Genomic DNA, 26,720 nt, shown 5'->3' with positions numbered 1-26,720 from the left:
CACATAACCGTGACTTGTTTGGCTGTGAAGAGTTGAATTGGATGCATGCCCAGAGTGTGCTTCTTAAAAGGATATCACCACAAGGCGTACACACATGTGCATGTACTATTTGTGCTTGTGGAAAACATCTGATTAATGTGTTCTGACCATGGTAAGGGGCAATTTTGATCAGACCATGAATCAGGATGTTGCGAAGATTTATCAGAATATTGGACAAAGCTCCCTGAAGTCCTCTTGCATCTTTCTACATGTACTTCAGAACTGTCTTTATTGGGCCCTCAATAACCAAGCCCTCTCCACTGGCCAGATGGACAAAGGGAATCTCTTAATGGTCAGTCTTGACCATGCCTGGCCAGACCTTCACAATAGGCTATACAAGTTAATTGTTGTTAGGAATTTGGTTTCTTTGTTGCGTGACTCATGAAACTGATGTTGCGGCATGAATTTACTCTGAGATTTTCCCAGATTGCTGGTATCAGACCTTTTGTTAATGTGGGCAGCCATATTGTCATGTTCTGACACAGTTTGTGGATTGGTATGACATTTAGTTCAATCTGTACGTGTCAGAGCATGGCATTGTCAGGTGCTGGCCCATACCATCCTCCATTCCCCCGAAATGAATGTGACCTAAGGACCAGATTTCCTCTTGTCAACACATTATGGCTGGAGACAAAAATTCACATAATACCTTTATGTCAATAAGGTGTGTGTTGGGGCGGTGGGTGGGTGGTTGGGGGTGTGGGCAGAGGTCAGTAACATGTGAAAGACGATAATGTACATGTACTAATGTCTTTGCTGTACAAATTATTGAAGACCATAATTATGGCTGTTTGTTGTAATATGTACACACCACCACTGTAGGGTACAGAAAGTACATGTAAGCCAGGAGATTGTCAATATCGAGCATACACTCATGGTTACATGTTGAGAGAAGTTTTCACTTGAACTGAGTGTAAGTGATCGACCGAGCATTTAACAATAGACTTGTGAACAAACATCCATTAGGAGGAAGAGGCAAATGGTGTATTGACTTTTCTGCCGTCATTTCAGTTTGCTTTCACACACATATGTGCATGTCCATGCAACATAGAGTAATTACAGTGTTAACTGTGATAGTTGTTTTGAATAGAGGCATCCTGATTGGAGCCAGAATGTCACCTCTAAGAGCCTTTTCAAGGTGTACTGGACAACCTTTTTTGTTGAACAACTTAACAGGGTGCAGTGGAGTGCAGTTCTGTGTGTGGGACAGCCTTAAATGTGGAATTCCCCCCTCCTGCAGAGAGGGTATGCTTGGCTGAGGGCAAACTGGACAGGGCTGTGCCAGCTCCATAAAATGGCCAGCCAAAATTAAACCAGGTGCTAAAGCTTAACTTAATCTGGCAGAGGTCCCATTGAGGTGTGGACAGTCCCAGAGAGATGGACTCATAAAGCCTTGCTCAGGGCATGAATAACCCAGGGGAAAGTGGATTTCCTTGTCTAACCCCACATGGAAATTCCATTGTGGGGTCCACCAAACTATTCTCGCTCTTCATAAAATGGGATTTAATGTCTTCCATTAGACATCTGCCTGGCAGAAAACAATCCACATGCTTAGATAAAGAGAAGACTTAAATACCAGGGGCTTGGTGTGATTAACAGTGGACCTTGTCTATGGTGAAAACTAGCTGTCTTAGTGAGCTGTCTATAAACAAAGATCTCTGTGGGTATGATTTAGTGGAGGAAGTGGCCATCCCATGCTGGTATGGCCAGATAACTGACCTGTCTGCTGCTCTGCAGTTGTGCTGCGTGTAAATGTTTACAGCTATGATAAACTGCTACAGCATCTGCATCCCAATGAAACACTGCACATTAAGTTCACTTGACACATCTTATACTGTAGTCTATCTGCAAATGGCACACAATGTAAAAGTGAGCCAAATAAACTCTTAGACGGTTTTGGAAATGACAGCAAGATTGAAACTTTATTCTTTATCATGAACGTGCTCTGTGTACATGCATGGCTCTTGATACGAGTTTATCTGTTTTCTGTATCAGGCTGTGGCATCAAAATCCAAGACAGGTGTGGCCTGCAAGCTTTTATGAGGTGTGGTGAATATTATTATCTGGAAGGTATCAGATGATAATTTGCCTACAGGAACATGATCCTTGGTCTTGGGCTTTATGCAAAATAAACTATACTGCGGTCTGGTTTGCATTGTTTCTTTGTAAGAGCCTATGTTGGCTGGTGTCTTAATGGCTGGTAACCTTGGAGATACCCTTTAGGCAGATTGGGCCTCATGTGGCCAAAGTCATAAAGACGGTAAGCACCATTGGAGAAGCATTAGGATGGGCAACTGGCAGGGGTACAACTCTTCATAAATGAGCCATACATGTATGTATGCAATATATACACAAAAGACACATGTTCTAATATTCCTGGGAAATCTGTTTGATACTTCCATAACAATTGGGGCTGATGAAACAGGATATGGGGACTACATGTTAGTGGGCAATGAGATATGTTTATACTTGTTATTTGAATAGGAATAGCAGGTTTAATGCGTGAGATTTCTCTCATATATGTGCATGTGCAATATGTGTGCCATGCTAACTACATCAGCATGATGCCTTTATGAACAGTTGCAATTAAAGCGCGACGGAGATACTTGTTTAGCTGTTATTTGACATGGAACTCATTCACGGACTTCGAATTTGAACTTTGATATGGAATTCATGCCTGGAATATTCATTGTCTGCCCGGCATCATTGAAAACTGATGACCGCTTCTCTCTTGTGTGTTACCGGCTTTATTTCTTATTTGTATAATTTCTTACATACCTTTGTCTTTGGGAGTTAGTCTTAAACGTTGTTTTGGAAATGGATCTTGCGATCATCGTCTTGGAGCGCCCTTTACGAATGGTATAGGAATGTCGGACTTGACGCTTATATTTATATATATAAAGACAGGTACCATTATTGTATTTGTTATCAAAGTAAACAGCTTGAAAATAAACTTTTCTGTGAATCAAACTTTATATTGAAGTGAATTAGTCTAAATATCTGATATGTATGTGTATGTTAAGGATGAACAAAAAAGTAGTATGGGTGAAATACACCTGACAGATATATCTACATATACATATATATGTGTTGCTTGTTAAACTGATATTTCAGATGTTAAATAATTAAGATTTAAGATCTTCTAACATGAACAGTATTACTGAAGCATTGGTGGACAGATTGTGTGTTTTAGGCTGTTGTTAAGGGAATTTATGAGAGTGTGCTTGTTTGAAGTAGGCATGGTTCATCAGTTTGCTGCGGACACAGTGATTTCTTTCTGCCTCTCTCCATCATCGTTGTCTTTGTCAGTATAATTATTGTGGTATCCATTCATTTCTGCTCAACAGATACACAGTGGTTTTGTGGAACTGATGTACAGTCCCTACTTATGATAATTCATTTACTGTGAAGAAATGGCCAGATAGAGCTACCTAATGAAATGATGGATTTTAACTTCCTCCCATTCATTTAGTAGTTTTTCATTGTGCAACAGGAGTCTCCGTTTTTTACCTTTAGTGTGTTTTGCTGAATGCTGACCACATGTAGGTTTTGTGTCAATATTTTGATGTTCGTCTTCGGAAAGGGATGTTTGGAGATCAAAAGGAGAACGTTGCAGTGTTGTAATGAAATAAGTGGAAGGTTGACAGGGGAGTGGTTCTTTTTGTCTGTGTGCAGTGGACTATACATAGAAACGTTTTTTTTTTATCTCTGTGACCTAATCCAGTCTAATTTAGGATGTTACGGCAATTGTTTTTGTACACATCCTCATGTCGTACTTTAATAATACATGTAGCAAAAAGAGGTTTAACTACAGAGACTTTATATTCATCTGTATGTAGTACATTCTTGTGATTTCCATGACAGATTACGTGATACACCTATGTCTTGTTTGGAAAGTGTTGCAGACTTTGGGCACTTTGTACTCTGCTTTGTACCTGTCCTGAAGATTCAAGCTGAGTGCCATACATTGGTGTGTGGATGTGTTTGGTTGAGGTAGTTGTGTAATAGTTGACCTGTTAAGTGGCATTAACAAAGACTGAGCTTAGTTGGAATAATTCTAATGTTGTGGCTGGGTGACTGTTCAAACCTGAGTACAGAGCTGTGAAGAGAGCAGGACAAGTACAGGACTAGCACAGGTACCCCAGCCTGGGATCAGTGAATCGAGCTGGACAAGTACAGGACTAGCACAGGTACCCCAGCCTGGGATCAGTGAATCGAGCTGGACAAGTACAGGACTAGCACAGGTACCCCAGCCTGGGATCAGTGAATCGAGCTGGACAAGTACAGGACTAGCACAGGTACCCCAGCCTGGGATCAGTGAATCGAGCTGGACAAGTACAGGACTAGCACAGGTACCCCAGCCTGGGATCAGCTCAAGGCTCCATTCCTTTCACTCTTACAGCCTGTATTGTTAAGCAGTGAGGAGTTAATTTTACTGCTCTTCTCTCAACTACCAGTATTGTGGTGATAACTGACTCTGATCTCCAGTAAAATGATTCTCTGCCTGCAATCCTTCTGAATTATTGGGCCAGGGCTTGCCTGTTTTCTGCCTTGTGATTGTCAGTAGTCATGTGTCCTTTGTCATGCTTTCAATCAATTGTGGAGTACCGTTTTCTCAATACCATCTGTATCGCATACCACAGCGCCTAATATTGCAGCAGATTTTCTCCTCTGCTGAACACCGATTGTGCTTTTGTGGCCATTGGTGTAGTGAGAACTGTTGCAGTACTGTGATATAGGTGAAAGAAACAAACATGTCCACAGGTGCACCCTATTATATGTTAAATGTTTGGAATGTTCTCCTATTAGAATAGCACAAAGATAAACTTGTTCTTCTACTCTAATATCTAATTCCCAGTTGAACTATTTACTGACCCATGTCACTTTGTTTCATGACTAATCAAAGTATATATTACACCCTATTGGTATGTTGGCAAGCTCCGTTAGATGAAGTTTAGGCATTTGATACAGGCTGAATACTGAATGGGGAAATCTGAGTATAGGACGAGAATGGAGCGTTGGGTGAGAAAAAAGGGGGAAGTGTCATGGGTGCTTCTTGGCTCTGTCATCAGCATGCAGCCCAAAGAGGGCATGTTCTTCATGAGCAGTCAGACACTGATGAAATCTGTCTTCACGCTTCTTGCTCCTCTGCAGTGAGATTGGGGTTGCCCTATAAAAACACAGTGGTGCTCACTGAAGTCTAGATGGTAGCTCTGATTCATGGACTGTCTGTTTAGAATTGACAAGGACCTGCCTATGGCCTGAAGAATGGCACTATTGTTTTGGAGAAGCAAAGAGAGCATCTCAGCAGGGCCACTTCGCTTACATTGTCAACGCCTGCAAAAGTGACTTGTCAGTAAAATTCAAGGCAATTCTATTTCTATGAATGCTACTGAATAAAAAAATCCCCTCAAAAAATCAGATATTAAATTTTTTGAGCGGAGTGTAATCGATGTGCAGAGGGTGTAAGAGCTATGGAGTATATAGCTTGATAGCACCAGGCCACAGTCTGTTGGCATCCACCAGGAAAGCATTCTACTCCATCATTCCATGAATCCAAATTGCCATCATTTTGCCCATTTAATACTGCATCATCTTTATTTCTAGGGGATTTTTAGTCAGCTTTTTGAAGTGGCCCTGCATTCTCTCCCTGGCCTCTCTATGTTTAAGCCTTTAATGGCAGAATATCTGGGATGAGGGTTGCCCTCCAAAATTGAGTTCAGCATTATGTATGCATCGGTGTGATTTTCTTCTGAGCACATCATTCATCTAAATTAAGATATTCAATCTAAAAACACAGGAACACATCCCAGTGAACGCTTAAGTGTGTTTTTGAGCATTTTAGAGCAGTGTTTTTAGGGTTCCTACAAGAAGATGTGTAGCTATACCAGGCTATTTGGAATTCATTTTCTGGACACCTGAAGCCCAATGTTACGATTGTTTGAGGTGTATTGTTCTGACATCTGCTTACAGCTGTGAAAAATCCACAGTTACTATACCTGTGGGAAGCACTAGGTGTGACTACTATGGGGTGCTGTGAAGGTCTTGTTATTTTAGACTAACTGTTAAATTTGGTACCTTTCGAGTTCCATTTACAGCTTTAAGCTTGACTGCGAAAGACGTGAATTGAATCACTTTGAGCAAAAGATTTGAAAGGACTCTCAAGTTGACCCAGCAAACCCCTTGAGCTCACCCAGAGATCCCGTGCCTGCAGGGGTTGTGTCACTGCTATAGCAGATTTGTCATTCAGGTAATGACTTTCCATGTTCTTGTTAAAATCCATAAGGGGTAGCTATTGTGGCAGAGGCCTGTCCTTTTAGCACTCATCGGCCCCTGGCCTGTGCCCCGTGGGTAGAGGAACAGGGGCTTTGTCTGCTTTGCAAAAAAATCCAGTGTTACCCAACGGAACATGGGCCTGAGTTTGTTGCCATATGGCCGGAGGCTTACAAACCTGTTCAGAGCTGTTGACTTTTGGAAGTTACTTTTTGAATAAGACAGCAGGACTGTTAACCATTTACACCACTGGCTTTGTATTCATGATGAATGTAGACTAATGTGTTCAGGCAGAAAGCTTGTGACTTTCACCTTGCCCCTGTGTAGATGCACAGCCTGTATCACTCAGTACCACACAGTTCACTTTCACCAAACATATGGCAATAAAACCTGGGATGCTGAACCACAAGTCGGCTCATTGATTTGAGCAAGATGAATTGTCGTATCCCAAGGCTTGTCCAAAAAGAACAATATCGATGGGAGCTTTTGAGTCACACAATGTTCTATTATTCAACCTGAAACCTCCATCCAGCTTTTAAGTCCTGTAGCGATTCATTGCTCTTGGACGCGAGGCTATGAGAGCCAGGAAGGTTAGGGATTTGGAGATCCTTTTGTAATATGTTGTGAAGGCTTCAAATCCTCCCTGTGTCATGATGGGAACTTTCCCAGTCACTTTGTGGATGAAGACGGTTCCCATATGATTGGACTATCAGGCTCCATTAAGCATATGACTCTTCCTAGAAGTGTCCAATTTCTAAAAGATGTGTAATCTGAGTTGTTTCACCTTCTACACAGACTTAGTAGACTTTAAACTTTCATAAGGTTAAGACTAAAACATTGCTAGCACTATAGTACATGTGCACTAATACTGTACTGGACAGGATTGAACTGTTTACATTTTTGTGTCTTTGACATCTACTTTTGTGTAAACAGAAGTAGACCTTAAAGTTCATAAATAGCTTATATGAGCTTTGGGTAAACAGTACACTGTAAAGTTCATAAATACATGTAGCTCATTTCAGCTCATATATATATATATATATATATATATATATATATATATATATATATATATATATACGTTCCTTTATGTTCAGTGTATACATGTATGTAGTGATATGCAAAAAGATAGGATATGGCAAGTATTGTGACATTCTTTTGCCATTAAAATGAGAAATATTGACTTCACTGTGCATGTATGAACCTGCATTAGCTTACATGTAAATATTCACCCCTCACAGAGCAGCTATAATTTCATGTGATTTTTCACCAACTACTCACCCTAATGTACAACAGTTTTTTGTCTGAGGCTGGGTGAAATGTGTTCAGTTCCCCCAGTTCCTGTCCTCACCAGATGTCACTGGTTTGTCTGTGTCTGTCATACATGTTTTACTGAAAGCAGAAGTTTTGTATGGCCACAGCCCACCTTACCTGAAGGTAATCTTACTGTCATCTGGCCTAACATTTACCTTCTGCTTCAAAGTACCAGCACAGTGGCTGGTATGTTAAGGTGGCAGAAGATTGTGGGCTGTGTGCTTAACCCCTGGGGCACTGGACCTTGTTCTGAGCGCAAAGTTAAGACATGGAGGTGGATCTGCCCATTGTGATATTTGCACTTTCCCAAGAATTTGTAGGTTTTGGGTGAGTTAATTACTCAGTGTTTGCGAGAACCCAGTGCAAAATTGGTGGCAGTTTAGAAATTCGTGACTGGCCATGTCGGAAACCTTGTCATCAGAGAAGAAACCTGACACCTTGCTCAAGCCCAGGGGTGTGTTTGCTGGTCGTTAGTACCACAATGGTCAGTTTCAAAGGCAACACGCACAGTATCTGTGTTGGGCCAATAAGCAGATCTGACCATTGTCATCCATTTGAGTGTAGGCTGGGATTGACTCTGACAGACTAACTCAGGGGAAGGCTTACGTATGGCTTAGCATACAGGTGGTTTTGACACCTGTAATACTGGCTTATTGTCAGAGTATAAATATATCACTAAGAACATGTTCACACCTTGAAATATTGGTCGTGTGTCTGTCAACCATCAGGAATGTGGTACAAGTGCACTGTAACTATGTTCACTTAGACCCTATGTGAGTTACTATAGAGGAGCCTGAAAATGTTGTAAAGCATTGTAGTAGTCACATTGAATGGTAAGACTAATCAGTACCACAAAAGTAGCTGGTATAAATGTTGTGGAGAAAATAATTCCAGAAGATGCATTGGCAATATTTAATATGATAGTGGGAGAGATATGTTGGGGAAATGCAAGAAGGAATTGTCTGCCCTTGAAGGTTGCTGAAACAGCATACTGTTAATTAAATTTAGAAGACCCTTTTTGTCAATAATTGCATTTGCTCTTGGCTGATGAATCATATTTTAGGTAATCTTCATAACTGTGAAAACCCTTCTGGACAGCTGATTATATTGAATGCCATAGAAATCTGATGACATCCATTGAGCGACAGAAAGGAAGACGTAGGCTGTCTTATCAAGTTTGTATTGGCTCCATTCATTCCACTTAAAATGTCAGTGTTGTGAGCACCCAATGCAGTGTGATTTGATTTGCTACCCACTGATTCCTCTGAAATACAATATCTGGAGTTGAAGAAAAGCTCCATAGTTTACATATTTAATGTACAATGATTTTCAGCACCAGTATGAGTACCATTATAAAAAAAGGAAAAGAAACGAACAAAAAGAAAAAAAATCACAGTTGTTGGCGAATATAGTTTTTAATGATTGGAGTTCAGGTTTTGTTAGGCAGTGTTTGTGTTATCTGTCAGGCATTACATGTAGATGTGAGAGTTTGGCAGTTTGTCATGAAGAGATGAGATAGAGGTTAAGATACACAGAATAGTGCAATTGTTAGACAATGGCTGGCTTGCTGATGAGGTGTGAGGTCATCACATTAACGAAAAGTGCACGAGATAATCACGATCTTACCCTTATGTTTTATTGCCACCTGTCTTGTGTTTGAAGTATTGCTGTGTTAAAAAACTGCAGTGTATGGCCAGCATGCTGGCTAGAGTAATGGAGTGGCAAGGAATTTCTGGATATGGCCATGTTAGTACCCATGACAACATACATTATTCAGACAGTCTCTTGTCTGGCCGGCAATTTTTTCTCTTAGCTTTATTTGATTATCCCTGTGTTAATATTTTTCCTGCGACCTGCCCCTTTTGTCTGTACTCTGATTCACCCAGTGTAAAATTTACCTGTGCCTCAATCCTCACTGAATATGGCTTCAGCTGCTAAAGATCTCCATTCTGGACTTCAGGCTACTACATGTCTTGTATATTACCACAGGAGCTAGTGTATCACCAATGATGGATGTCTGTATCAATTCTGCATTGCCTGAAGGACTAACGAGTTGAGTGCATGTAGTACTAGTTCCAATTGTACTGATAAACATTGTTTGTTACACTATAAACTGTTGAATTATATTTGTAACACTATAAAGTGCTGAATTATATTTGTAACACTATAATTTGCTGAATTATATTTGTAACACTATAAAGTGCTGAATTATATTTGTAACACTATGAAGTGCTGAATTATATTTGTTACACTATAAACTGCTGAATTATATTTGTAACACTATAAAGTGCTGAATTATATTTGTAACACTATAATTTGCTGAATTATATTTGTAATACTATAAAGTGCTGAATTATATTTGTTACACTATAAACTGCTGAATTATATTTGTTACACTATAAACGCCTGAATTATATTTGTAACACTGTAAACTGCTGAATTATATTTGTAACACTATAATTTGCTGAATTATATTTGTGACATTACAAAGTGCTGAATTATATTTGTAACACTATAAAGTGCTGAATTATATTTGTTACACTATAAACTGCTGAATTATATTTGTTACACTATGAACTGCTGAATTATGTTTGTAACACTGTAAACTGCTGAATTATATTTGTTACACTATAAACTGCTGAATTATATTTGTTACGGTCAAGTATTGATCTGTGTCCATATCCTCTGTATCTGAATGCCAGTATTAGATAATTTTGTTAATGGCATTTGTGACAGTCAACTATTGATTGCTTGTGACTTTATTTGGAAGTATGTTGTGCTTGCAGCAGCCTGTCAGCCTCTTACCAGTGAGGCCACGGATTAATCTGAACTCAGCTCTTTCTTGGCCTTTGTTTTGGCTGCTAAAATAAGTAACTAAGTAAATAAATATCTGAAGAGAGAACAGACAAATTTGTGGCCAGGTATTTCAGCAATGTACATGCACAGGAGTTACAAAATGAATCATTGTGGCCAAATGTCACATTGTGATTCAGTTCATATATATGAATGTAGGTTTCTAGTATATATGCATTCGTGAATTCTCAGCAATGTTTCAGAGTATATTAATAATAATAATAAATCACAGCATTTCAATGTATAAATAGAACATTTTTGTGCATTTGTGTCTAAAAGTGTTTTGCTTTCATCTGTTCCCAGTAAACTGAGGAACAGAGTTTCTACCTTCAGCAATTAAACTTGATTGAGAAGCATTTGTGGGAAATGAAGCTAATAGTATGTCAATTTTATGATTTGCGGCTGATGGGGGATTGAATGATTTGGGAGCAGCTTACAGGGCTGTGATGGCATTGTGTCTGGCCACTAGGGGGCAGTGCTGCCAAATAAGGAACAATGCTCTAAGAAGTATCACTGTAATGATAAAACAGGTTAATATACATCAGGCATAAAATATTTGAATGGTGTTGTGTGAAGATTTTTCTGATTACTCTCTGATTTCAGTACTCGAATAGTTGACAGGCATCTTGTGAAATGAGGCAAAGACAAGGTGATTTTTTTAAGTAATTAGATTTTTGTGCCGTAAGGCACTTCTGAATTTTTAATTTCTCTTTATAAAATAATGTTGTTATAAATAATATAACATGTGGATGATGGCTAATGCGCACAAACTGTCTCCAGGGATACAAATTCAAACTGTCAGAACAAGGGCATAAAATGATATACTGGAATTAATCATTTGTGTAGTTAGGCATAACTAAGCCTTGTGCAAAAGGGGAAAAATTCTCTTTTTTATATACAAGAGGATCTGTATGATATTTTAAGCAATCAAAAAGAATTTCAAATTGCAAATACATTTATGTGTACACCGGATTAAGGTATAATTGTGGGCTTAACCCCACTTAAAAGTTATCACTCATTTAAAAGATTTCAAAAGTGTTCAGATGCATGTTAAATGTGTGTGCAAAACAAAGGTATAAATTGTTTAGTTGTGACTTTCATATTTAATATTTCACATTTAACATTTCAGTAAGTAGTGCTTTTAGCTTTTTGTCCGTTGACTTAATTGTTCCATTAGGTTATAAGTGTAGTAAATACATCTACATGTTCACATAATTATTAAGATTCACAGAATGCCATTGGTTATAAATACATTTACTTGTGTGTAGATGGAAAATGGAGGGCAAACTTCAAAATATTGTATGTGCAAGATAATGTGAGGTGAGACAACAAAACGCTGTATAATTAAATAAGGAAGAATTACCGAGCCCCTACCCCCATCCCCACCCTCTCCCCGGGACATGTGGTAAGCTTACATGGTTTGCTTCTAAAATGGAGCTAAAATGTGCCTGCTGAATGTATTATTTAACTAGAGTTTGACCGTGGAGAAGTGAGTGTTCACATCTTGGTGCGCTGGTGTTAGGTGAGGCTCAGTGACAGTCTTAAGGAGTTGGGTGATTGGGCAAAGCACATCTGGTTATAAGTGCTCTCCTGTTATGATTCCAACCCGTAAATCAGCCAATCATGGCGCAGGGCCTGTCTGCAGCAGATTCCATTCCCCTTGCAGAAGTGGCACTCTGGCCTCACGGACTATCTCCTCTTACCCACCCCTTCCCGGTCACTTCTGTACATCACACAGGATTAATTGCTTTTTTCTCTGACCCTTACACCCACCAGACCATCTTGTGTCATGTCTAATAATCTGGGTTGTTAGGTTGTTGGGTGATCAGAGGGGCAGAGAATAAAGGCTTTGGGGATGTGGAGAGCGAAATACCATGAAGATCTCATCTGTCAGGGAGATGAGCATTACTGATTAAAGCCAGTATGTAAGGTGGATTTAGAAACATGTGGATTTCTCTGCCTGAATGTAAATATACCTGGATAGGATCATAATGACAGCCTTATAATTTGGGTAAAAACCCCTGAGTAAATTTTTATCAGACATGTTGGTAGCTAATCAAAGAGACTCTGTAGAGCAATGTTATCATTTTTGATTGTTGCACATGACTCCCACCGCAACAGAAACAGTAGGGTGTAATCACCATGGTTACTGTCTGCCTTTTCCATGGAAACTGATACCTTGATTAGCAATGTCTGTGACAAGTTTGATGGCTGTAATGTCTGCTCAACTTAAAAAGTACTGCTGGAGCATGGGCAAATTCTGTCGCAAGTCACCAATACGAAGATTTATTAAGACACTCATTGCTACATGGGTTTTACAATATTTTTAAATCACAAGCAAATTTATCCCTGACTGATGACAGTATTGGGTTAAAGATGTCATAAATACTTTAAAGAGAGTTCTATTAATCTGGGAAAATGGTTGATGTGTTGGTTAATGAACGGCAAAGTTGCATGTAAAAGTGCATGGTCTTGTGGATGCCTGAAGGCAATGTCTGGGAAGGTAGCAGAAGAACTGCCTTCTACAGTGGCCTTGTACTGATGAAATCTGCAGAAAACAGTCAATTATTCCCTGAGGATTGAGGTTATCAAATTCAATAATTCAGAAGCATGTGGCGATTGCAGTAGCAGTTAATAAATATGAAATTAAGACAAAGCGGGAGTGTCAGCCATGGGATCAATGAGTTCTGGTTCCAGATGGACAGCCAGCTGGCCAAACATCTAATACTTCCACATAGAGAAAAAATAGTGACGTAGAGTGCATGTGTGTGGAAAAGCAGCATTTGAGTCATGTGGATCAACTTTCCTTTCAAGAAATTGTGCAAATTATGTTTCACTTGGCCTTTGAATTAACTTTTATTGTAACCTGTACATATATGTATGAAATGTACACTAACAGCCAGTACAGAAGTCTGTGCAGAAATATGTAGATGGAATCATGTGTAGCAAGACCTGGATAGGGCTTACTGTAAAGAGAAAATAAACATTGCTTCTTAAAGTGTCTCAAGGATACTTAGTGCATGTGCAGTGTATATGTAAAGTTACCTGTGTCACCTGAGTTTTTCATTCCTGATATATACAGTGTACCTCAAAATTGTGGTAGACCTATGGAGAAATTCAGATATCTGTGCATCTATCACCAAGGCCGTGACTCGTGTGCGTGTACTTGCAGTGTACATTTGACTTATATAATACAGGTAATCAGTGGATACTGACTGCTAGCTGGCTATAATCATGTCAGATAGGGATTCTGTGGCTAGTGTAATGGATGATATGTACAGTTCTGTTCTTCAAACTAACATAGCACTTGCAGTGTACATTTGACTTCTGTAATACAGGTAATCAGTGGATACTGACTGCTGGCTGGCTACAATCATGTCAGATAGAGATTCTGTGGCTAGTGTAATGGATGATGTGTACAGTTCTGTTCTTCAAACTAACATAACACTTGCAGTGTACATTTGACTTCTGTAATACAGGTAATCAGTGGATACTGACTGCTAGCTGGCTATAATCATGTCAGATAGGGATTCTGTGGCTAGTGTAATGGATGATGTGTACAGTTCTGTTCTTCAAACTAACATAACACTTGCAGTGTACATTTGACTTCTGTAATACAGGTAATCAGTGGATACTGACTGCTGGCTGGCTACAATCATGTCAGATAGAGATTCTGTGGCTAGTGTAATGGATGATGTGTACAGTTCTGTTCTTCAAACTAACATAACACTTGCAGTGTACATTTGACTTCTGTAATACAGGTAATCAGTGGATACTGACTGCTGGCTGGCTACAATCATGTCAGATAGAGATTCTGTGGCTAGTGTAATGGATGATGTGTACAGTTCTGTTCTTCAAACTAACATAACACTTGCAGTGTACATTTGACTTCTGTAATACAGGTAATCAGTGGATACTGACTGCTGGCTGGCTACAATCATGTCAGATAGAGATTCTGTGGCTAGTGTAATGGATGATGTGTACAGTTCTGTTCTTCAAACTAACATAACACTTGCAGTGTACATTTGACTTCTGTAATACAGGTAATCAGTGGATACTGACTGCTGGCTGGCTACAATCATGTCAGATAGAGATTCTGTGGCTAGTGTAATGGATGATGTGTACAGTGTCGTTTCCTCAAACTAACATAACACTTGCAGTGTACATTTGACTTCTGTAATACAGGTAATCAGTGGATACTGACTGCTGGCTGGCTACAATCATGTCAGATAGAGATTCTGTGGCTAATGTAATGGATGATGTGTACAGTTCTGTTCTTCAAACTAACATAGCACTTGCAGTGTACATTTGACTTCTGTAATACAGGTAATCAGTGGATACTGACTGCTGGCTGGCTACAATCATGTCAGATAGAGATTCTGTGGCTAGTGTAATGGATGATGTGTACAGTTCTGTTCTTCAAACTAACATAACACTTGCAGTATACATTTGACTTCTGTAATACAGGTAATCAGTGGGATACTGACTGCTGGCTGGCTATAATCATGTCAGATAGAGATTCTGTGGCTAGTGTAATGGATGATATGTACAGTTCTGTTCTTCAAACTAACATAGCACTTGCAGTGTACATTTGACTTCTGTAATACAGGTAATCAGTGGATACTGACTGCTGGCTGGCTACAATCATGTCAGATAGAGATTCTGTGGCTAGTGTAATGGATGATGTGTACAGTTCTGTTCTTCAAACTAACATAACACTTGCAGTGTACATTTGACTTCTGTAATACAGGTAATCAGTGGATACTGACTGCTAGCTGGCTATAATCATGTCAGATAGGGATTCTGTGGCTAGTGTAATGGATGATGTGTACAGTTCTGTTCTTCAAACTAACATAACACTTGCAGTGTACATTTGACTTCTGTAATACAGGTAATCAGTGGATACTGACTGCTGGCTGGCTACAATCATGTCAGATAGAGATTCTGTGGCTAGTGTAATGGATGATGTGTACAGTTCTGTTCTTCAAACTAACATAACACTTGCAGTGTACATTTGACTTCTGTAATACAGGTAATCAGTGGATACTGACTGCTGGCTGGCTACAATCATGTCAGATAGAGATTCTGTGGCTAGTGTAATGGATGATGTGTACAGTTCTGTTCTTCAAACTAACATAACACTTGCAGTGTACATTTGACTTCTGTAATACAGGTAATCAGTGGATACTGACTGCTGGCTGGCTACAATCATGTCAGATAGAGATTCTGTGGCTAGTGTAATGGATGATGTGTACAGTTCTGTTCTTCAAACTAACATAACACTTGCAGTGTACATTTGACTTCTGTAATACAGGTAATCAGTGGATACTGACTGCTGGCTGGCTACAATCATGTCAGATAGAGATTCTGTGGCTAGTGTAATGGATGATGTGTACAGTGTCGTTTCCTCAAACTAACATAACACTTGCAGTGTACATTTGACTTCTGTAATACAGGTAATCAGTGGATACTGACTGCTGGCTGGCTACAATCATGTCAGATAGAGATTCTGTGGCTAATGTAATGGATGATGTGTACAGTTCTGTTCTTCAAACTAACATAGCACTTGCAGTGTACATTTGACTTCTGTAATACAGGTAATCAGTGGATACTGACTGCTGGCTGGCTACAATCATGTCAGATAGAGATTCTGTGGCTAGTGTAATGGATGATGTGTACAGTTCTGTTCTTCAAACTAACATAACACTTGCAGTATACATTTGACTTCTGTAATACAGGTAATCAGTGGGATACTGACTGCTGGCTGGCTATAATCATGTCAGATAGAGATTCTGTGGCTAGTGTAATGGATGATATGTACAGTTCTGTTCTTCAAACTAACATAGCACTTGCAGTGTACATTTGACTTCTGTAATACAGGTAATCAGTGGATACTGACTGCTGGCTGGCTACAATCATGTCAGATAGAGATTCTGTGGCTAGTGTAATGGATGATGTGTACAGTTCTGTTCTTCAAACTAACATAACACTTGCAGTGTACATTTGACTTCTGTAATACAGGTAATCAGTGGATACTGACTGCTAGCTGGCTATAATCATGTCAGATAGGGATTCTGTGGCTAGTGTAATGGATGATGTGTACAGTTCTGTTCTTCAAACTAACATAACACTTGCAGTGTACATTTGACTTCTGTAATACAGGTAATCAGTGGATACTGACTGCTGGCTGGCTACAATCATGTCAGATAGAGATTCTGTGGCTAGTGTAATGGATGATGTGTACAGTTCTGTTCTTCAAACTAACATAACACTTGCAGTGTACATTTGACTTCTGTAATACAGGTAATCAGTGGATACTGACTGCTGGCTGGCTACAATCATGTCAGATAGAGATTCTGTGGCTAGTGTAATGGATGATGTGTACAGTTCTGTTCTTCAAACTAACATAACACTTGCAGTGTACATTTGACTTCTGTAATACAGGTAATCAGTGGATACTGACTGCTGGCTGGCTACAATCATGTCAGATAGAGATTCTGTGGCTAGTGTAATGGATGATGTGTACAGTTCTGTTCTTCAAACTAACATAACACTTGCAGTGTACATTTGACTTCTGTAATACAGGTAATCAGTGGATACTGACTGCTGGCTGGCTACAATCATGTCAGATAGAGATTCTGTGGCTAGTGTAATGGATGATGTGTACAGTGTCGTTTCCTCAAACTAACATAACACTTGCAGTGTACATTTGACTTCTGTAATACAGGTAATCAGTGGATACTGACTGCTGGCTGGCTATAATCATGTCAGATAGAGATTCTGTGGCTAATGTAATGGATGATGTGTACAGTTCTGTTCTTCAAACTAACATAGCACTTGCAGTGTACATTTGACTTCTGTAATACAGGTAATCAGTGGATACTGACTGCTGGCTGGCTACAATCATGTCAGATAGAGATTCTGTGGCTAGTGTAATGGATGATGTGTACAGTTCTGTTCTTCAAACTAACATAACACTTGCAGTATACATTTGACTTCTGTAATACAGGTAATCAGTGGGATACTGACTGCTGGCTGGCTATAATCATGTCAGATAGAGATTCTGTGGCTAGTGTAATGGATGATATGTACAGTTCTGTTCTTCAAACTAACATAGCACTTGCAGTGAATGTTTGTGTGGACAAAGAAGTCTACTCTACATGGTATTCTGAGCAGAAAGCCATGTTGTTCTGGCTCAACTGACCATTATTGGATAAGTGGAGGTATAAAATGATTTATTTTGCGAGTAAGTGACGGGAGGGATAGGGCAAAGTTAGATTAAGAGGAACCCCCGTGGTTTAGACAGTGTTGTGGCCAGTGATTACTGGGCTCAGATAGAATTAGCAGGATAGCATCAAGCTTAAACAGTTGGTTACACTGACCGTTCCCTGGTCAGCTTACACTGACCATTCCTCAAAGTCAGCTTACACACCTCCAGATAGAGGCAGTCAGAAACAGAAAGACCAACCAGATAGTGAAAATATGCCATAAATATAGCCTTAGTTATGCTGGCTGCCTAAACAATTACATGCATCCATAAGCAATTACTTGAGGCCAATTTTCACACCAGACAGAGGATAAATCAGCTTTTGGGAGATTACCAGCGGTACTTCTGTCTATGACGAACAAGCTGGAGGAAAGAGATTGTAAGAATTGGTGACATACATGGGATACACAGGAGAGAAATACATGTTAGCATCGACAAAACTGTCTGATATATAAAACCTTTCATGTCACCGCTGTGTGTAAAGCATTCAAACAATTCCTGAGAGTGCTTTTTTATGAACACACATCATGATGATCATCATCTAGAGATATGTTCATTGAGGAATACTTGGAAAGTTTCTTGTTTCTTTGGTCAAGAAAAAAATCCACTTAAAGCAGAGCTAAAGTGTGCTTGTGAGTGCATGCAAAATGGAAGAGGAAAGCGCATTTTGACCATTAGTATCAGGGAAGTCCATGTATCACTTAGAAAGGCAACCAAGGGGAACAATTAGCTATTGATTATTGATTTATGATTTGTGCTAAACTCAGGGCTACAAAACGAAGACTTCTCAAAGACAAGTGTGTAAGATGGGCAAGGTTGTCTTTAGCCTCAGAGAGTACAAACAGTATCACAGAGAATCTGCTGAGAAATGGCCAGGAAGTCTTCAAGAGTTTCTGTGTTAAGTATTCAAGAAGTCAGGAATGAGAGTAGCAACCAAGCCCATCAAAGGTCAATCTAGTGGCACAGAGGCTGTGGAAATAAGCAGGCCATAAAGGCCAGATTTGTCGATTGATATCAACTCTTGTATCTCTGGTCATCTGAAGCTATTGCTGGCATGCAGCCTGCCTATAATTGGTGGGTTTATGGAATGACTGTTCTCTGTGAGGCACTCGCCATCAACTTACAGAGTCTACCATCACATCCATTCGCAGACAGCCCATTGGTCACTTCGCTTTGGTCAAGCCTGTATTTACCGTTTAACAAGTATTGTTGATCTCTTCTGGTAGACATGACATCGGTACATTAAACACTTCAAACAAACAGGCCCCAGGCAGTGCAGTTTCTCCCTCTCTGCCTGGAATGTCCAGTGATAATGGATCTGCTGGGGAACACCATTCTCTGATAGAACTCCCCTCCATTAAGCATTCCATCTTATCAGCACTGATTGGATGTGATGTGTTTATCTTGCACACACATGGTACATGAATATAACAGTTACTTACTGGCACCCTGGGGTGCACCTTTGTATTGTAAGCCAAGGTACTTATTGTTGCCATTATTGCCTACAGCACATCAGTATGATCATTCTGTGTACATACTTGTGTCTGCTTACATGAAGTCATTAAGCAAACAACCTCGTTGTTTCATGGCACAAATTCTTTTTATTGGTATTATATGTACTCAAAAATGAACATATTTTTTATACGATTACTTGGAAAAGTTATGAGTAATCTACATGTAAATGCCATGAAAAGAATTATCATCTAAAATTACAAGACATAAAGGTTATACTGAAACTTCAGTTGCTCCAAAGTTCAAAGGTTGCATTGTAACTAGTTCATACTCATATGGATGTATATACATATATTTTGTTAATATTTGTGAATTTGAAATCTCTTTCAAGTGTTTATTTTAAGTGAAATATTTTTGTGCTTGGCAGTTTGTATTGTTGCTAGAAAGGGGCTGTGTGATTTTTGATTTTGAACATTTTTTTGTTTTTAGTTTCCATTTGTATAGATACTGAATTTTGTCTAATGCTTAGTGTTAAAGCATTTTACTAAGGTTCTTTCAAAGGAGCAGAATGATTTTGTTACAGGGGTAGAGTTATGCCTTGGGTAGTTAATAAATAAAGTTCATTATGCAAGATTCAATGTCGACATTGATATTAATGTAATGAGACAACTGACCAGCCAAATTAGTCAAGCACTGCAATTATTCAGTTAAACTGTCCTCATTATTGTGGACTTGTCCAATTGATCATTTTGGCAATTGGAATATTTTTGCATAATTTAATAGACTTGTTCAGTGATGCATGAACAGAGCAGCTTCTGTTCTCTCTCCTGACTTGAAGTGGTTATAAGGCTCCCAAGGGTGTCCCATTGATGTGACCGGACGCGTGTCCCATTAGGTGTATGCACAGGGAATGACCAGCTCTCTTACACCTTCAGTAATGACCAGCACAAATCAAATTACAAAGAGACGATTGTACATTCACTATTCAAGAACTCTTTTATGCAATTACCTAAATGCTACTTTTCATTTAGGTACCTGCATGATAAATGAGACAAAATTATGAAAAGTTGTATCCTCACATTGCAGGCTGTGTACAGGTAACTACATATCATCTGTTCTTACACTGTCTGATACCTTGTCTTCAATGTGCCCATACATGTATATAAGCTGTATAATCAACCTGTTTACTACTGCAGGTATCCAGTATACAAGATGTACCTGTACAGCTTATTTGTTACATGCTAATGTTGGAAATGTCCATAGGAGAACACACATGTGTACTGAGTTACTGCCTATGTGTACTTGATAATGATTACAGAAACAAGTATGTAATATGGTAATAAAAACCCTGGTGTTCTTTAATGGATGATTTATTGGACACAGGTAATCATGCTTTTAAAGGATATATACCTCTGTGATATACTTGACACAGACCTGTGTGAAGGTGTAAGGTATAATGTATATGTATGTACTTGTGGTAAGTTCAGAAAGTCGATCACGACCTATCAGCTAGGTACGTGAACACAGATCTGTCAAAGCCAGTACCTGAAGGGGAGCAAATTGTCCCTGGTTTGTGTACTGACATTAGGGTCATCTGAACCCTAAATGCAGTTCAGCTCGGACTTTGTTCACTTTTTTTTACCTGTCTCTCAAATTGACAATATTGCGGCCACTTTGGTGCTGGATGTGGTTGAAAATGTCAGACAGTCTAACAAGAGAGTGTACTTGTCTGTGTCTCTTTGATCGCAGACGATTGATGAGTTTGCTAAGGTCATGCTGTTTTAGTTTTTACCTGCTACTCAAATGTGTTGAGATTCTACCTGCTTATTGGAGCAGTAATAATGGAGGGTAATTACTGTCTCTGGCAGGTGTGAATGTGACTGCTCTCTCTGTCATACAGAGATAAATTGTCCTCAGAAATTAGTCCAGCGATGAGAATGTTCACAGCTTCTGAAAGCAGCTATTTGCTGCCTATATACAAACACCTCACACAAAAGATGGGTCGAGTCTAGCTCTCCTCATTGTGTGTGCTAAAGTTAGAGAACTTTTACACTGGCAGTTAAGACAAAATGCCCTTCTGAAACTGCTAAGTAGCTGATTGTGATATTCACAGTACATGTGAGTACCGTATATACATGTACAAAAGAAGACAGTATACACGTGGTAGTACACGTCATGTATCCATCTTGTCTCACTCCTTACAAGACTACAGCTGTGTAAGAAAGCGTCTTCTGCTGTGTTTTTTGAGGCGATATGCTTGAGTGCCCAACCGTGACAAAAGTGTGATTGTAGCAAATCATCAGTCGGATTATCCATCTGTTTTGGCTTGTGTCATTAGCGCACTTCTGGCCTCTGGCCTCTGTACTGATAGATCCTTGTAATCAGTTTCTGACAGTTCTGAAGGGGGAAAACTTGGTTATTTCTTTGGTTTAAAAAAAGCCCTAATAAATCTTTAATTTATTTGTTTTTTATGCTGTACTCAAGAATAATTCAATTTATTGGCAGCAGCTGGGTTTAGAAAATTTTCAGCTATACCAGTAAATGGAATGAATGAATAGTTTGACCCACATACATGTACAACTATGTATTTAATTACTATATTTAAGTATTTATCTTTTCTTATGCTGTACATGAAATGGAGTGGGTGATGAAGCCACTGATAAAACTGCTCCAAATATTTTATAATTTATATGCTAATTTTCCTTCTGACTGGTATTCAACCAATTTACTTTTTCCCCCGTCAGCTTTCACTAACATTCAACTGAAATAAAACCTTTAATCAGTGCTGATTAGTATCAAGATTTTAGATATCTCCATAGGTAAATTAATTAAGGTTGTGTAGTAGGGAGTTGGGCTCAGGTGCATCAGATCTTTGAACCTTTCTGATTAGTTTAATGAGGGAGGCAGATCTTGTAAGATATCATCTGACAATCATGTGTCATCTCTGGTCTTTTAGACAACAGACTTAAGGTGATCAAACCTGTATGGATTTACTGGGATTTCCACTCAGTACATGCTCAGTTTAACATAGTCAACCAAATCTCACAAGAGATACTTAGGCTACTGCATGTTGTTTACCTGTATTTTGGGTTATTGAACTATCTTCAGGAATGCATGTATTGGTCTGGCCCTATCGTTTTGTTGAAACTCGGTACATCTGAACAGATATATGTATATATACCCCAATAGTGATGTTTACATTAAAATGCTACAGTTCACTGCTACCTAGATACCAATACATGCCCAGTGTTATGAGGAACATGCCCATGTACATATTATATACAGTGACTTCACATTGTATTTTGTGTATATACATGCAAATATATGCAGTACACTGTGCCTTTCCTTTTTTTTACGGCTGACTTACAACAAAATCCAAACAAACAAAAATTCACATAATTTTTCTTAATTTTAGAAACTATATTATATATATTATTTTTCAAAATTTGTGATAAATTGAAAACCATAGTTATACCATAAACCTGGAAGATTTGTTCCAGTTTCCCTCAGGCATGTCCAAGACAAGGTTTCCCCATGGTATGAATTGATTCTGGACGAAGATTTTCTTGATGCTGATTAAGTGAGCTTCTTAAAACACCGCAGAAATACTTTGATCTGACATCTGATGTAGAGAGTGCTCAGGTCTGTGTGATGGTATCACAGGTGTAGGTTGACAACCTGGTGGATTGAGACTGTCTAGATAGGTGATGCTAATCTGCACTGACATGCTTCAGAGCAGGACATGTTGTTCATATTTAACAGATTATTAACCCCATAGATCACACTTGTTATAGCCAACAAGTCAGGTTTTAACATGAACAGGTGAGATTTCGGTTTTCATGTGTTGTGAGGAGGTGACTTCAAAGAGAACAGGTGCAGTTATTTATGTTGCCAATGTTTTGGGATCAGTGGAAAAAACAGAGTTTTTTAAATGGAGGGTGTAACTGAAACGTTCAGCTCTGACTGCTACCCCTGCCACTCACTTTGACTGACTGGTAGGGGTCTCTTGGCAGCCGTGTTTTCATCGCTTCTTCTCTGTTATTTTTCTCGCTCCTCCAAACACACTGAAATGTCATCCTCTGAAATGCCTCACTCTTTATCTCTCTCCAATAACAACAGATACTCCCCATTCCAGACCAAGTTGCGTGTACAAGTGTACACTCTCCTTACCAAAACTATTTCTGCTCAAAAATCTGAAGCTACCCCTTATACAAGCCTGCGTTCTTGTTGCTTTTTCTGGAGCCATAATTTTTGGTTTATTTTTGGACAGGTGTAGGAGTATGTTTGTATTACTTGTATATGTTTGGAACTGTTTTTTCTGTTACTAGCATTTTGGGAGGGCTTAGGTGTATCCACATGAAGAGTGCCAGTTCTGAAGTGGGAGTGTGTATACATGTTGTTGAGTCATGTGTTTTGTTTGTGTGTTTGTACGTAAGAAACAGAACCCCACATAGTCTACACCATTAAAATATGCTGAAGGTCTCACCTGAGTCCTCATTACACTTCAGTTTTTACCTGAAATATCTCGGTGGAAACTACATGTAAGTAGATGTACATGTGAGGGTTCACCTGTACTGCTATAGAGTTACAGGTACAATACTTACAGCCACACTGGGATGAACTTCGGTGGTATACTCAAACCATGCCATTTTGCACGTGCTTACAGACATACATCTAGACCTACATGTAGGCCTCGAGTCACAGCTTTGCTGGGAAACTAACATGTGACCTGCACTTATAGCAGAGAAAACTCCAACACATGTAGCTTGTTGTTCTGTGTTTTATGTCTACAAGCTGGAATGATGGTAATGCGTATACTGTGTTAATACAAATGCCAAACATCTGTTGTATGGGCTTTCTTGTAAATTATATTTGCCGAGAATATGTTTTACCAGGGTTAGGTCATGCTAACATTCTTGTATTGTAGTAGCAGACACAGACCGTATAATGGTTTCTCAGGTGAAAATGCCTAAACATGTACAGCAATATGGAAATTTACATGAAATGTTATGTTGTTAACCTCATGGGTCATGATAATCGGGCACCTTAAAAGCCTAGGACATGCAGTCAAAGTTTTGTGCCACACAACCTTATTTAGTGGACCTTAAATACATTTTACCTGCTCATGCAAATGGAGGTAGAGCATTGGAGCATCAGATCTAAAACAGAAATACCTACATGCATAGATTTAGCCAGAATTTGAAATCTGGTCGTCTCATTTCCAATTTCCTCCTATTTTCCCTATCTCTCCCACGTTAATTTTGTCAAAATAGGGCATCTCAAAGACACTGAGACACATCTCTGACTAAGTCTGTGCCCACATGAACAGGCATGGAGAGTCTTTTCCTTATGAAGGCCCAGAAATGACAATATTAACCCCAAATGTACGTGTTTATTTATTTATTTGGTTGGTGTTTTACGCCATATTTAAAATTATTTCCCATTTACAACGGTGGCCAGCATTATGGTGGGAGGAAACTGCACTGATCCCAGGAGTAAAATCTACATGTGTATATGTATGCCAAGATGTGTACATGTATGTCAAGATGTGTACATGTATGCTAAGATGTGTCCATGCATGCCAAGGTGTGTACATGTATGCCACGATGTGTACATGTATGCCAAGATGTGTACATGTATGCCACAATGTGTACATGTATGCCACAATGTGTACATCTGTGCCACGATGTGTACATGTATGCCAAGATGAGTACATGTATGCCAAGATGTGTACATGTATGTCAAGATGTATGCCAAGATGTGTACATGTATGCCAAGATATGTACATATATGCCAAGATGTGCTGAAACTTAATTTATATTTGCTTGATAAAGTATATAATTCCACCTCCATTTTTCTGTTTGTAGTTTTGACAGCTCAAGAATTCCGAATTCGCCCCACAAACAAGAGTGTAATACTAGGCCAGACTACCATTTTGCCATGTGAAGTTGACAATGTTGTTGGAAAAGTGCAGTGGACTCTCAATGGATTTGCCCTGGGTAGGTTGTCTAAATGTTCATTGTTCATGATTACCTTGCAAGGATACACATATGTACATTGCTCTGTTTGAACATTTGATCAGTTCCAGTGAACTGACATGACAGTAATAGCTAGCAAATGGTCATGGCTAATCAGTGATATTCAGCCTCTCTTAATTTACAATAGTTACGGTTTTGTTCTGTTCATGTAAACGCACTTATATGTGTAGTAGCATTTCACATGCTCACCCCTTCCCCCCACCAGCGTGGCACCATGCGTGGCTGAAGAAATAAGTCAACAAAAAACGTTCATAGCTATTTATTAGACATCACTGGTCTAGAATTACTAAGAATTCATTGTTGTCATCACATGTAATAAATAGTCAACTGAAAACAATGTGATATACTTGAGATGTACCGGTATTTTGTTTCAAATTTCAGGTTTTAACCGGGACATTCCTGGTTACAGGAGATATAAGATGCTGGGTGAGGAATCAGCAGGGGAGTTTGGGTTGATGATTTCTGATGTTCGACTGACTGATGACGCAGAGTTTCAGTGTCAGGTTGGACCCGCGGATGGCCAGCCCCCTATACTGGCCTCTGCATACCTCACAGTACAAGGTAACCATAGTTATAAAAACAAATGCTTTCTATGACACATTCACAATTCCTGGGTAAAGTGTTATAAAACAGATCCCTATCAAATACATGTACATATATGCATATAATAATATGAATTTTATATTGGCACAAAACAGAAATATATTAATATAACGAAATAATATTTTTAAATTCAAAATTAAATAGAATCCTGTCGAAGAAGAAAACACTGTATATATGTTTATCTATATGAACCAGAAGGATCAAATTGCAAGGGTTTATTTCAAACAAGTACAGTGAAGTTTATTACATGTACACCTATTATGCAGATAGTGTCAGTTTTCATAAGGAATGGAAGAGTATAACTGGCAAGTCCACTGGATTTGCATGATGATTTCTGACTGTGTGCGAATTGAAGACATGTACGGTAAATGTGTAATTTATTGTGCACCTGTAAAGATTAGTTAAGTATGATAATGAGCTTGGCCTGTACTAGTTTGTCCTGTTCACAGTGCCCTGTGAGGCCCCGCAGATACAGCGTTACCCCAACGGCTCTGAGGTGCAGGTGCCCCACACCCAGTCGCTTGTCCTTCTTACATGTGTCGCCAAAAATGGGCGACCAGCGGCGACTATCACCTGGCTCAAGGACAATGAGCCAATCACAAAATCAGGAGACATAAACACCAAAGTAGAGAGTGCTGGGAATAAGAAAGAGAATGCCATAAGCGTGCTGACAATACGTCCAGAGTTCCACCCTGACATGAGTGATATCTACTATACCTGCCAGGCCAAGAATGATGCCTTAGCAGAGCCATTGTCCACCACAGTCAAGATGGTCATTCAGTGTAAGTAATATCAAACCATATTGCTAATATCCATAAGTGATGACAGTATTGCTGATATGATGTATCCAAGTCTTCAGTGTCACATGTTGATCTGTAACA

General features: G+C 39.2%; 1 protein-coding gene across 4 annotated transcripts in view; it reads left to right on the top strand.

Annotated features, from left to right (window-relative positions):
* LOC135462001 (nephrin-like) overlaps positions 1 to 26,720 on the top strand; it is an 82,526-nt gene that overhangs the window by 29,068 nt on the left and 26,738 nt on the right. For all 4 annotated transcript variants that reach the window (XM_064739324.1, XM_064739326.1, XM_064739325.1 and 1 more), the window contains exons 2-4: positions 25,066 to 25,197; positions 25,618 to 25,797; positions 26,289 to 26,621. In XM_064739324.1, coding sequence (XP_064595394.1) covers positions 25,066 to 25,197; positions 25,618 to 25,797; positions 26,289 to 26,621 — 645 coding nt within the window. The remainder of the gene's footprint in view (positions 1 to 25,065; positions 25,198 to 25,617; positions 25,798 to 26,288; positions 26,622 to 26,720) is intronic.

Source organism: Liolophura sinensis, chromosome 1 (assembly GCF_032854445.1).
Source record: "Liolophura sinensis isolate JHLJ2023 chromosome 1, CUHK_Ljap_v2, whole genome shotgun sequence".
NCBI classification, from domain to species: domain Eukaryota; kingdom Metazoa; phylum Mollusca; class Polyplacophora; order Chitonida; family Chitonidae; genus Liolophura; species Liolophura sinensis.
The sequence above is the reverse complement of the archived record's forward strand: the minus strand, read 5'-3'. Positions and strand labels throughout refer to the sequence as shown.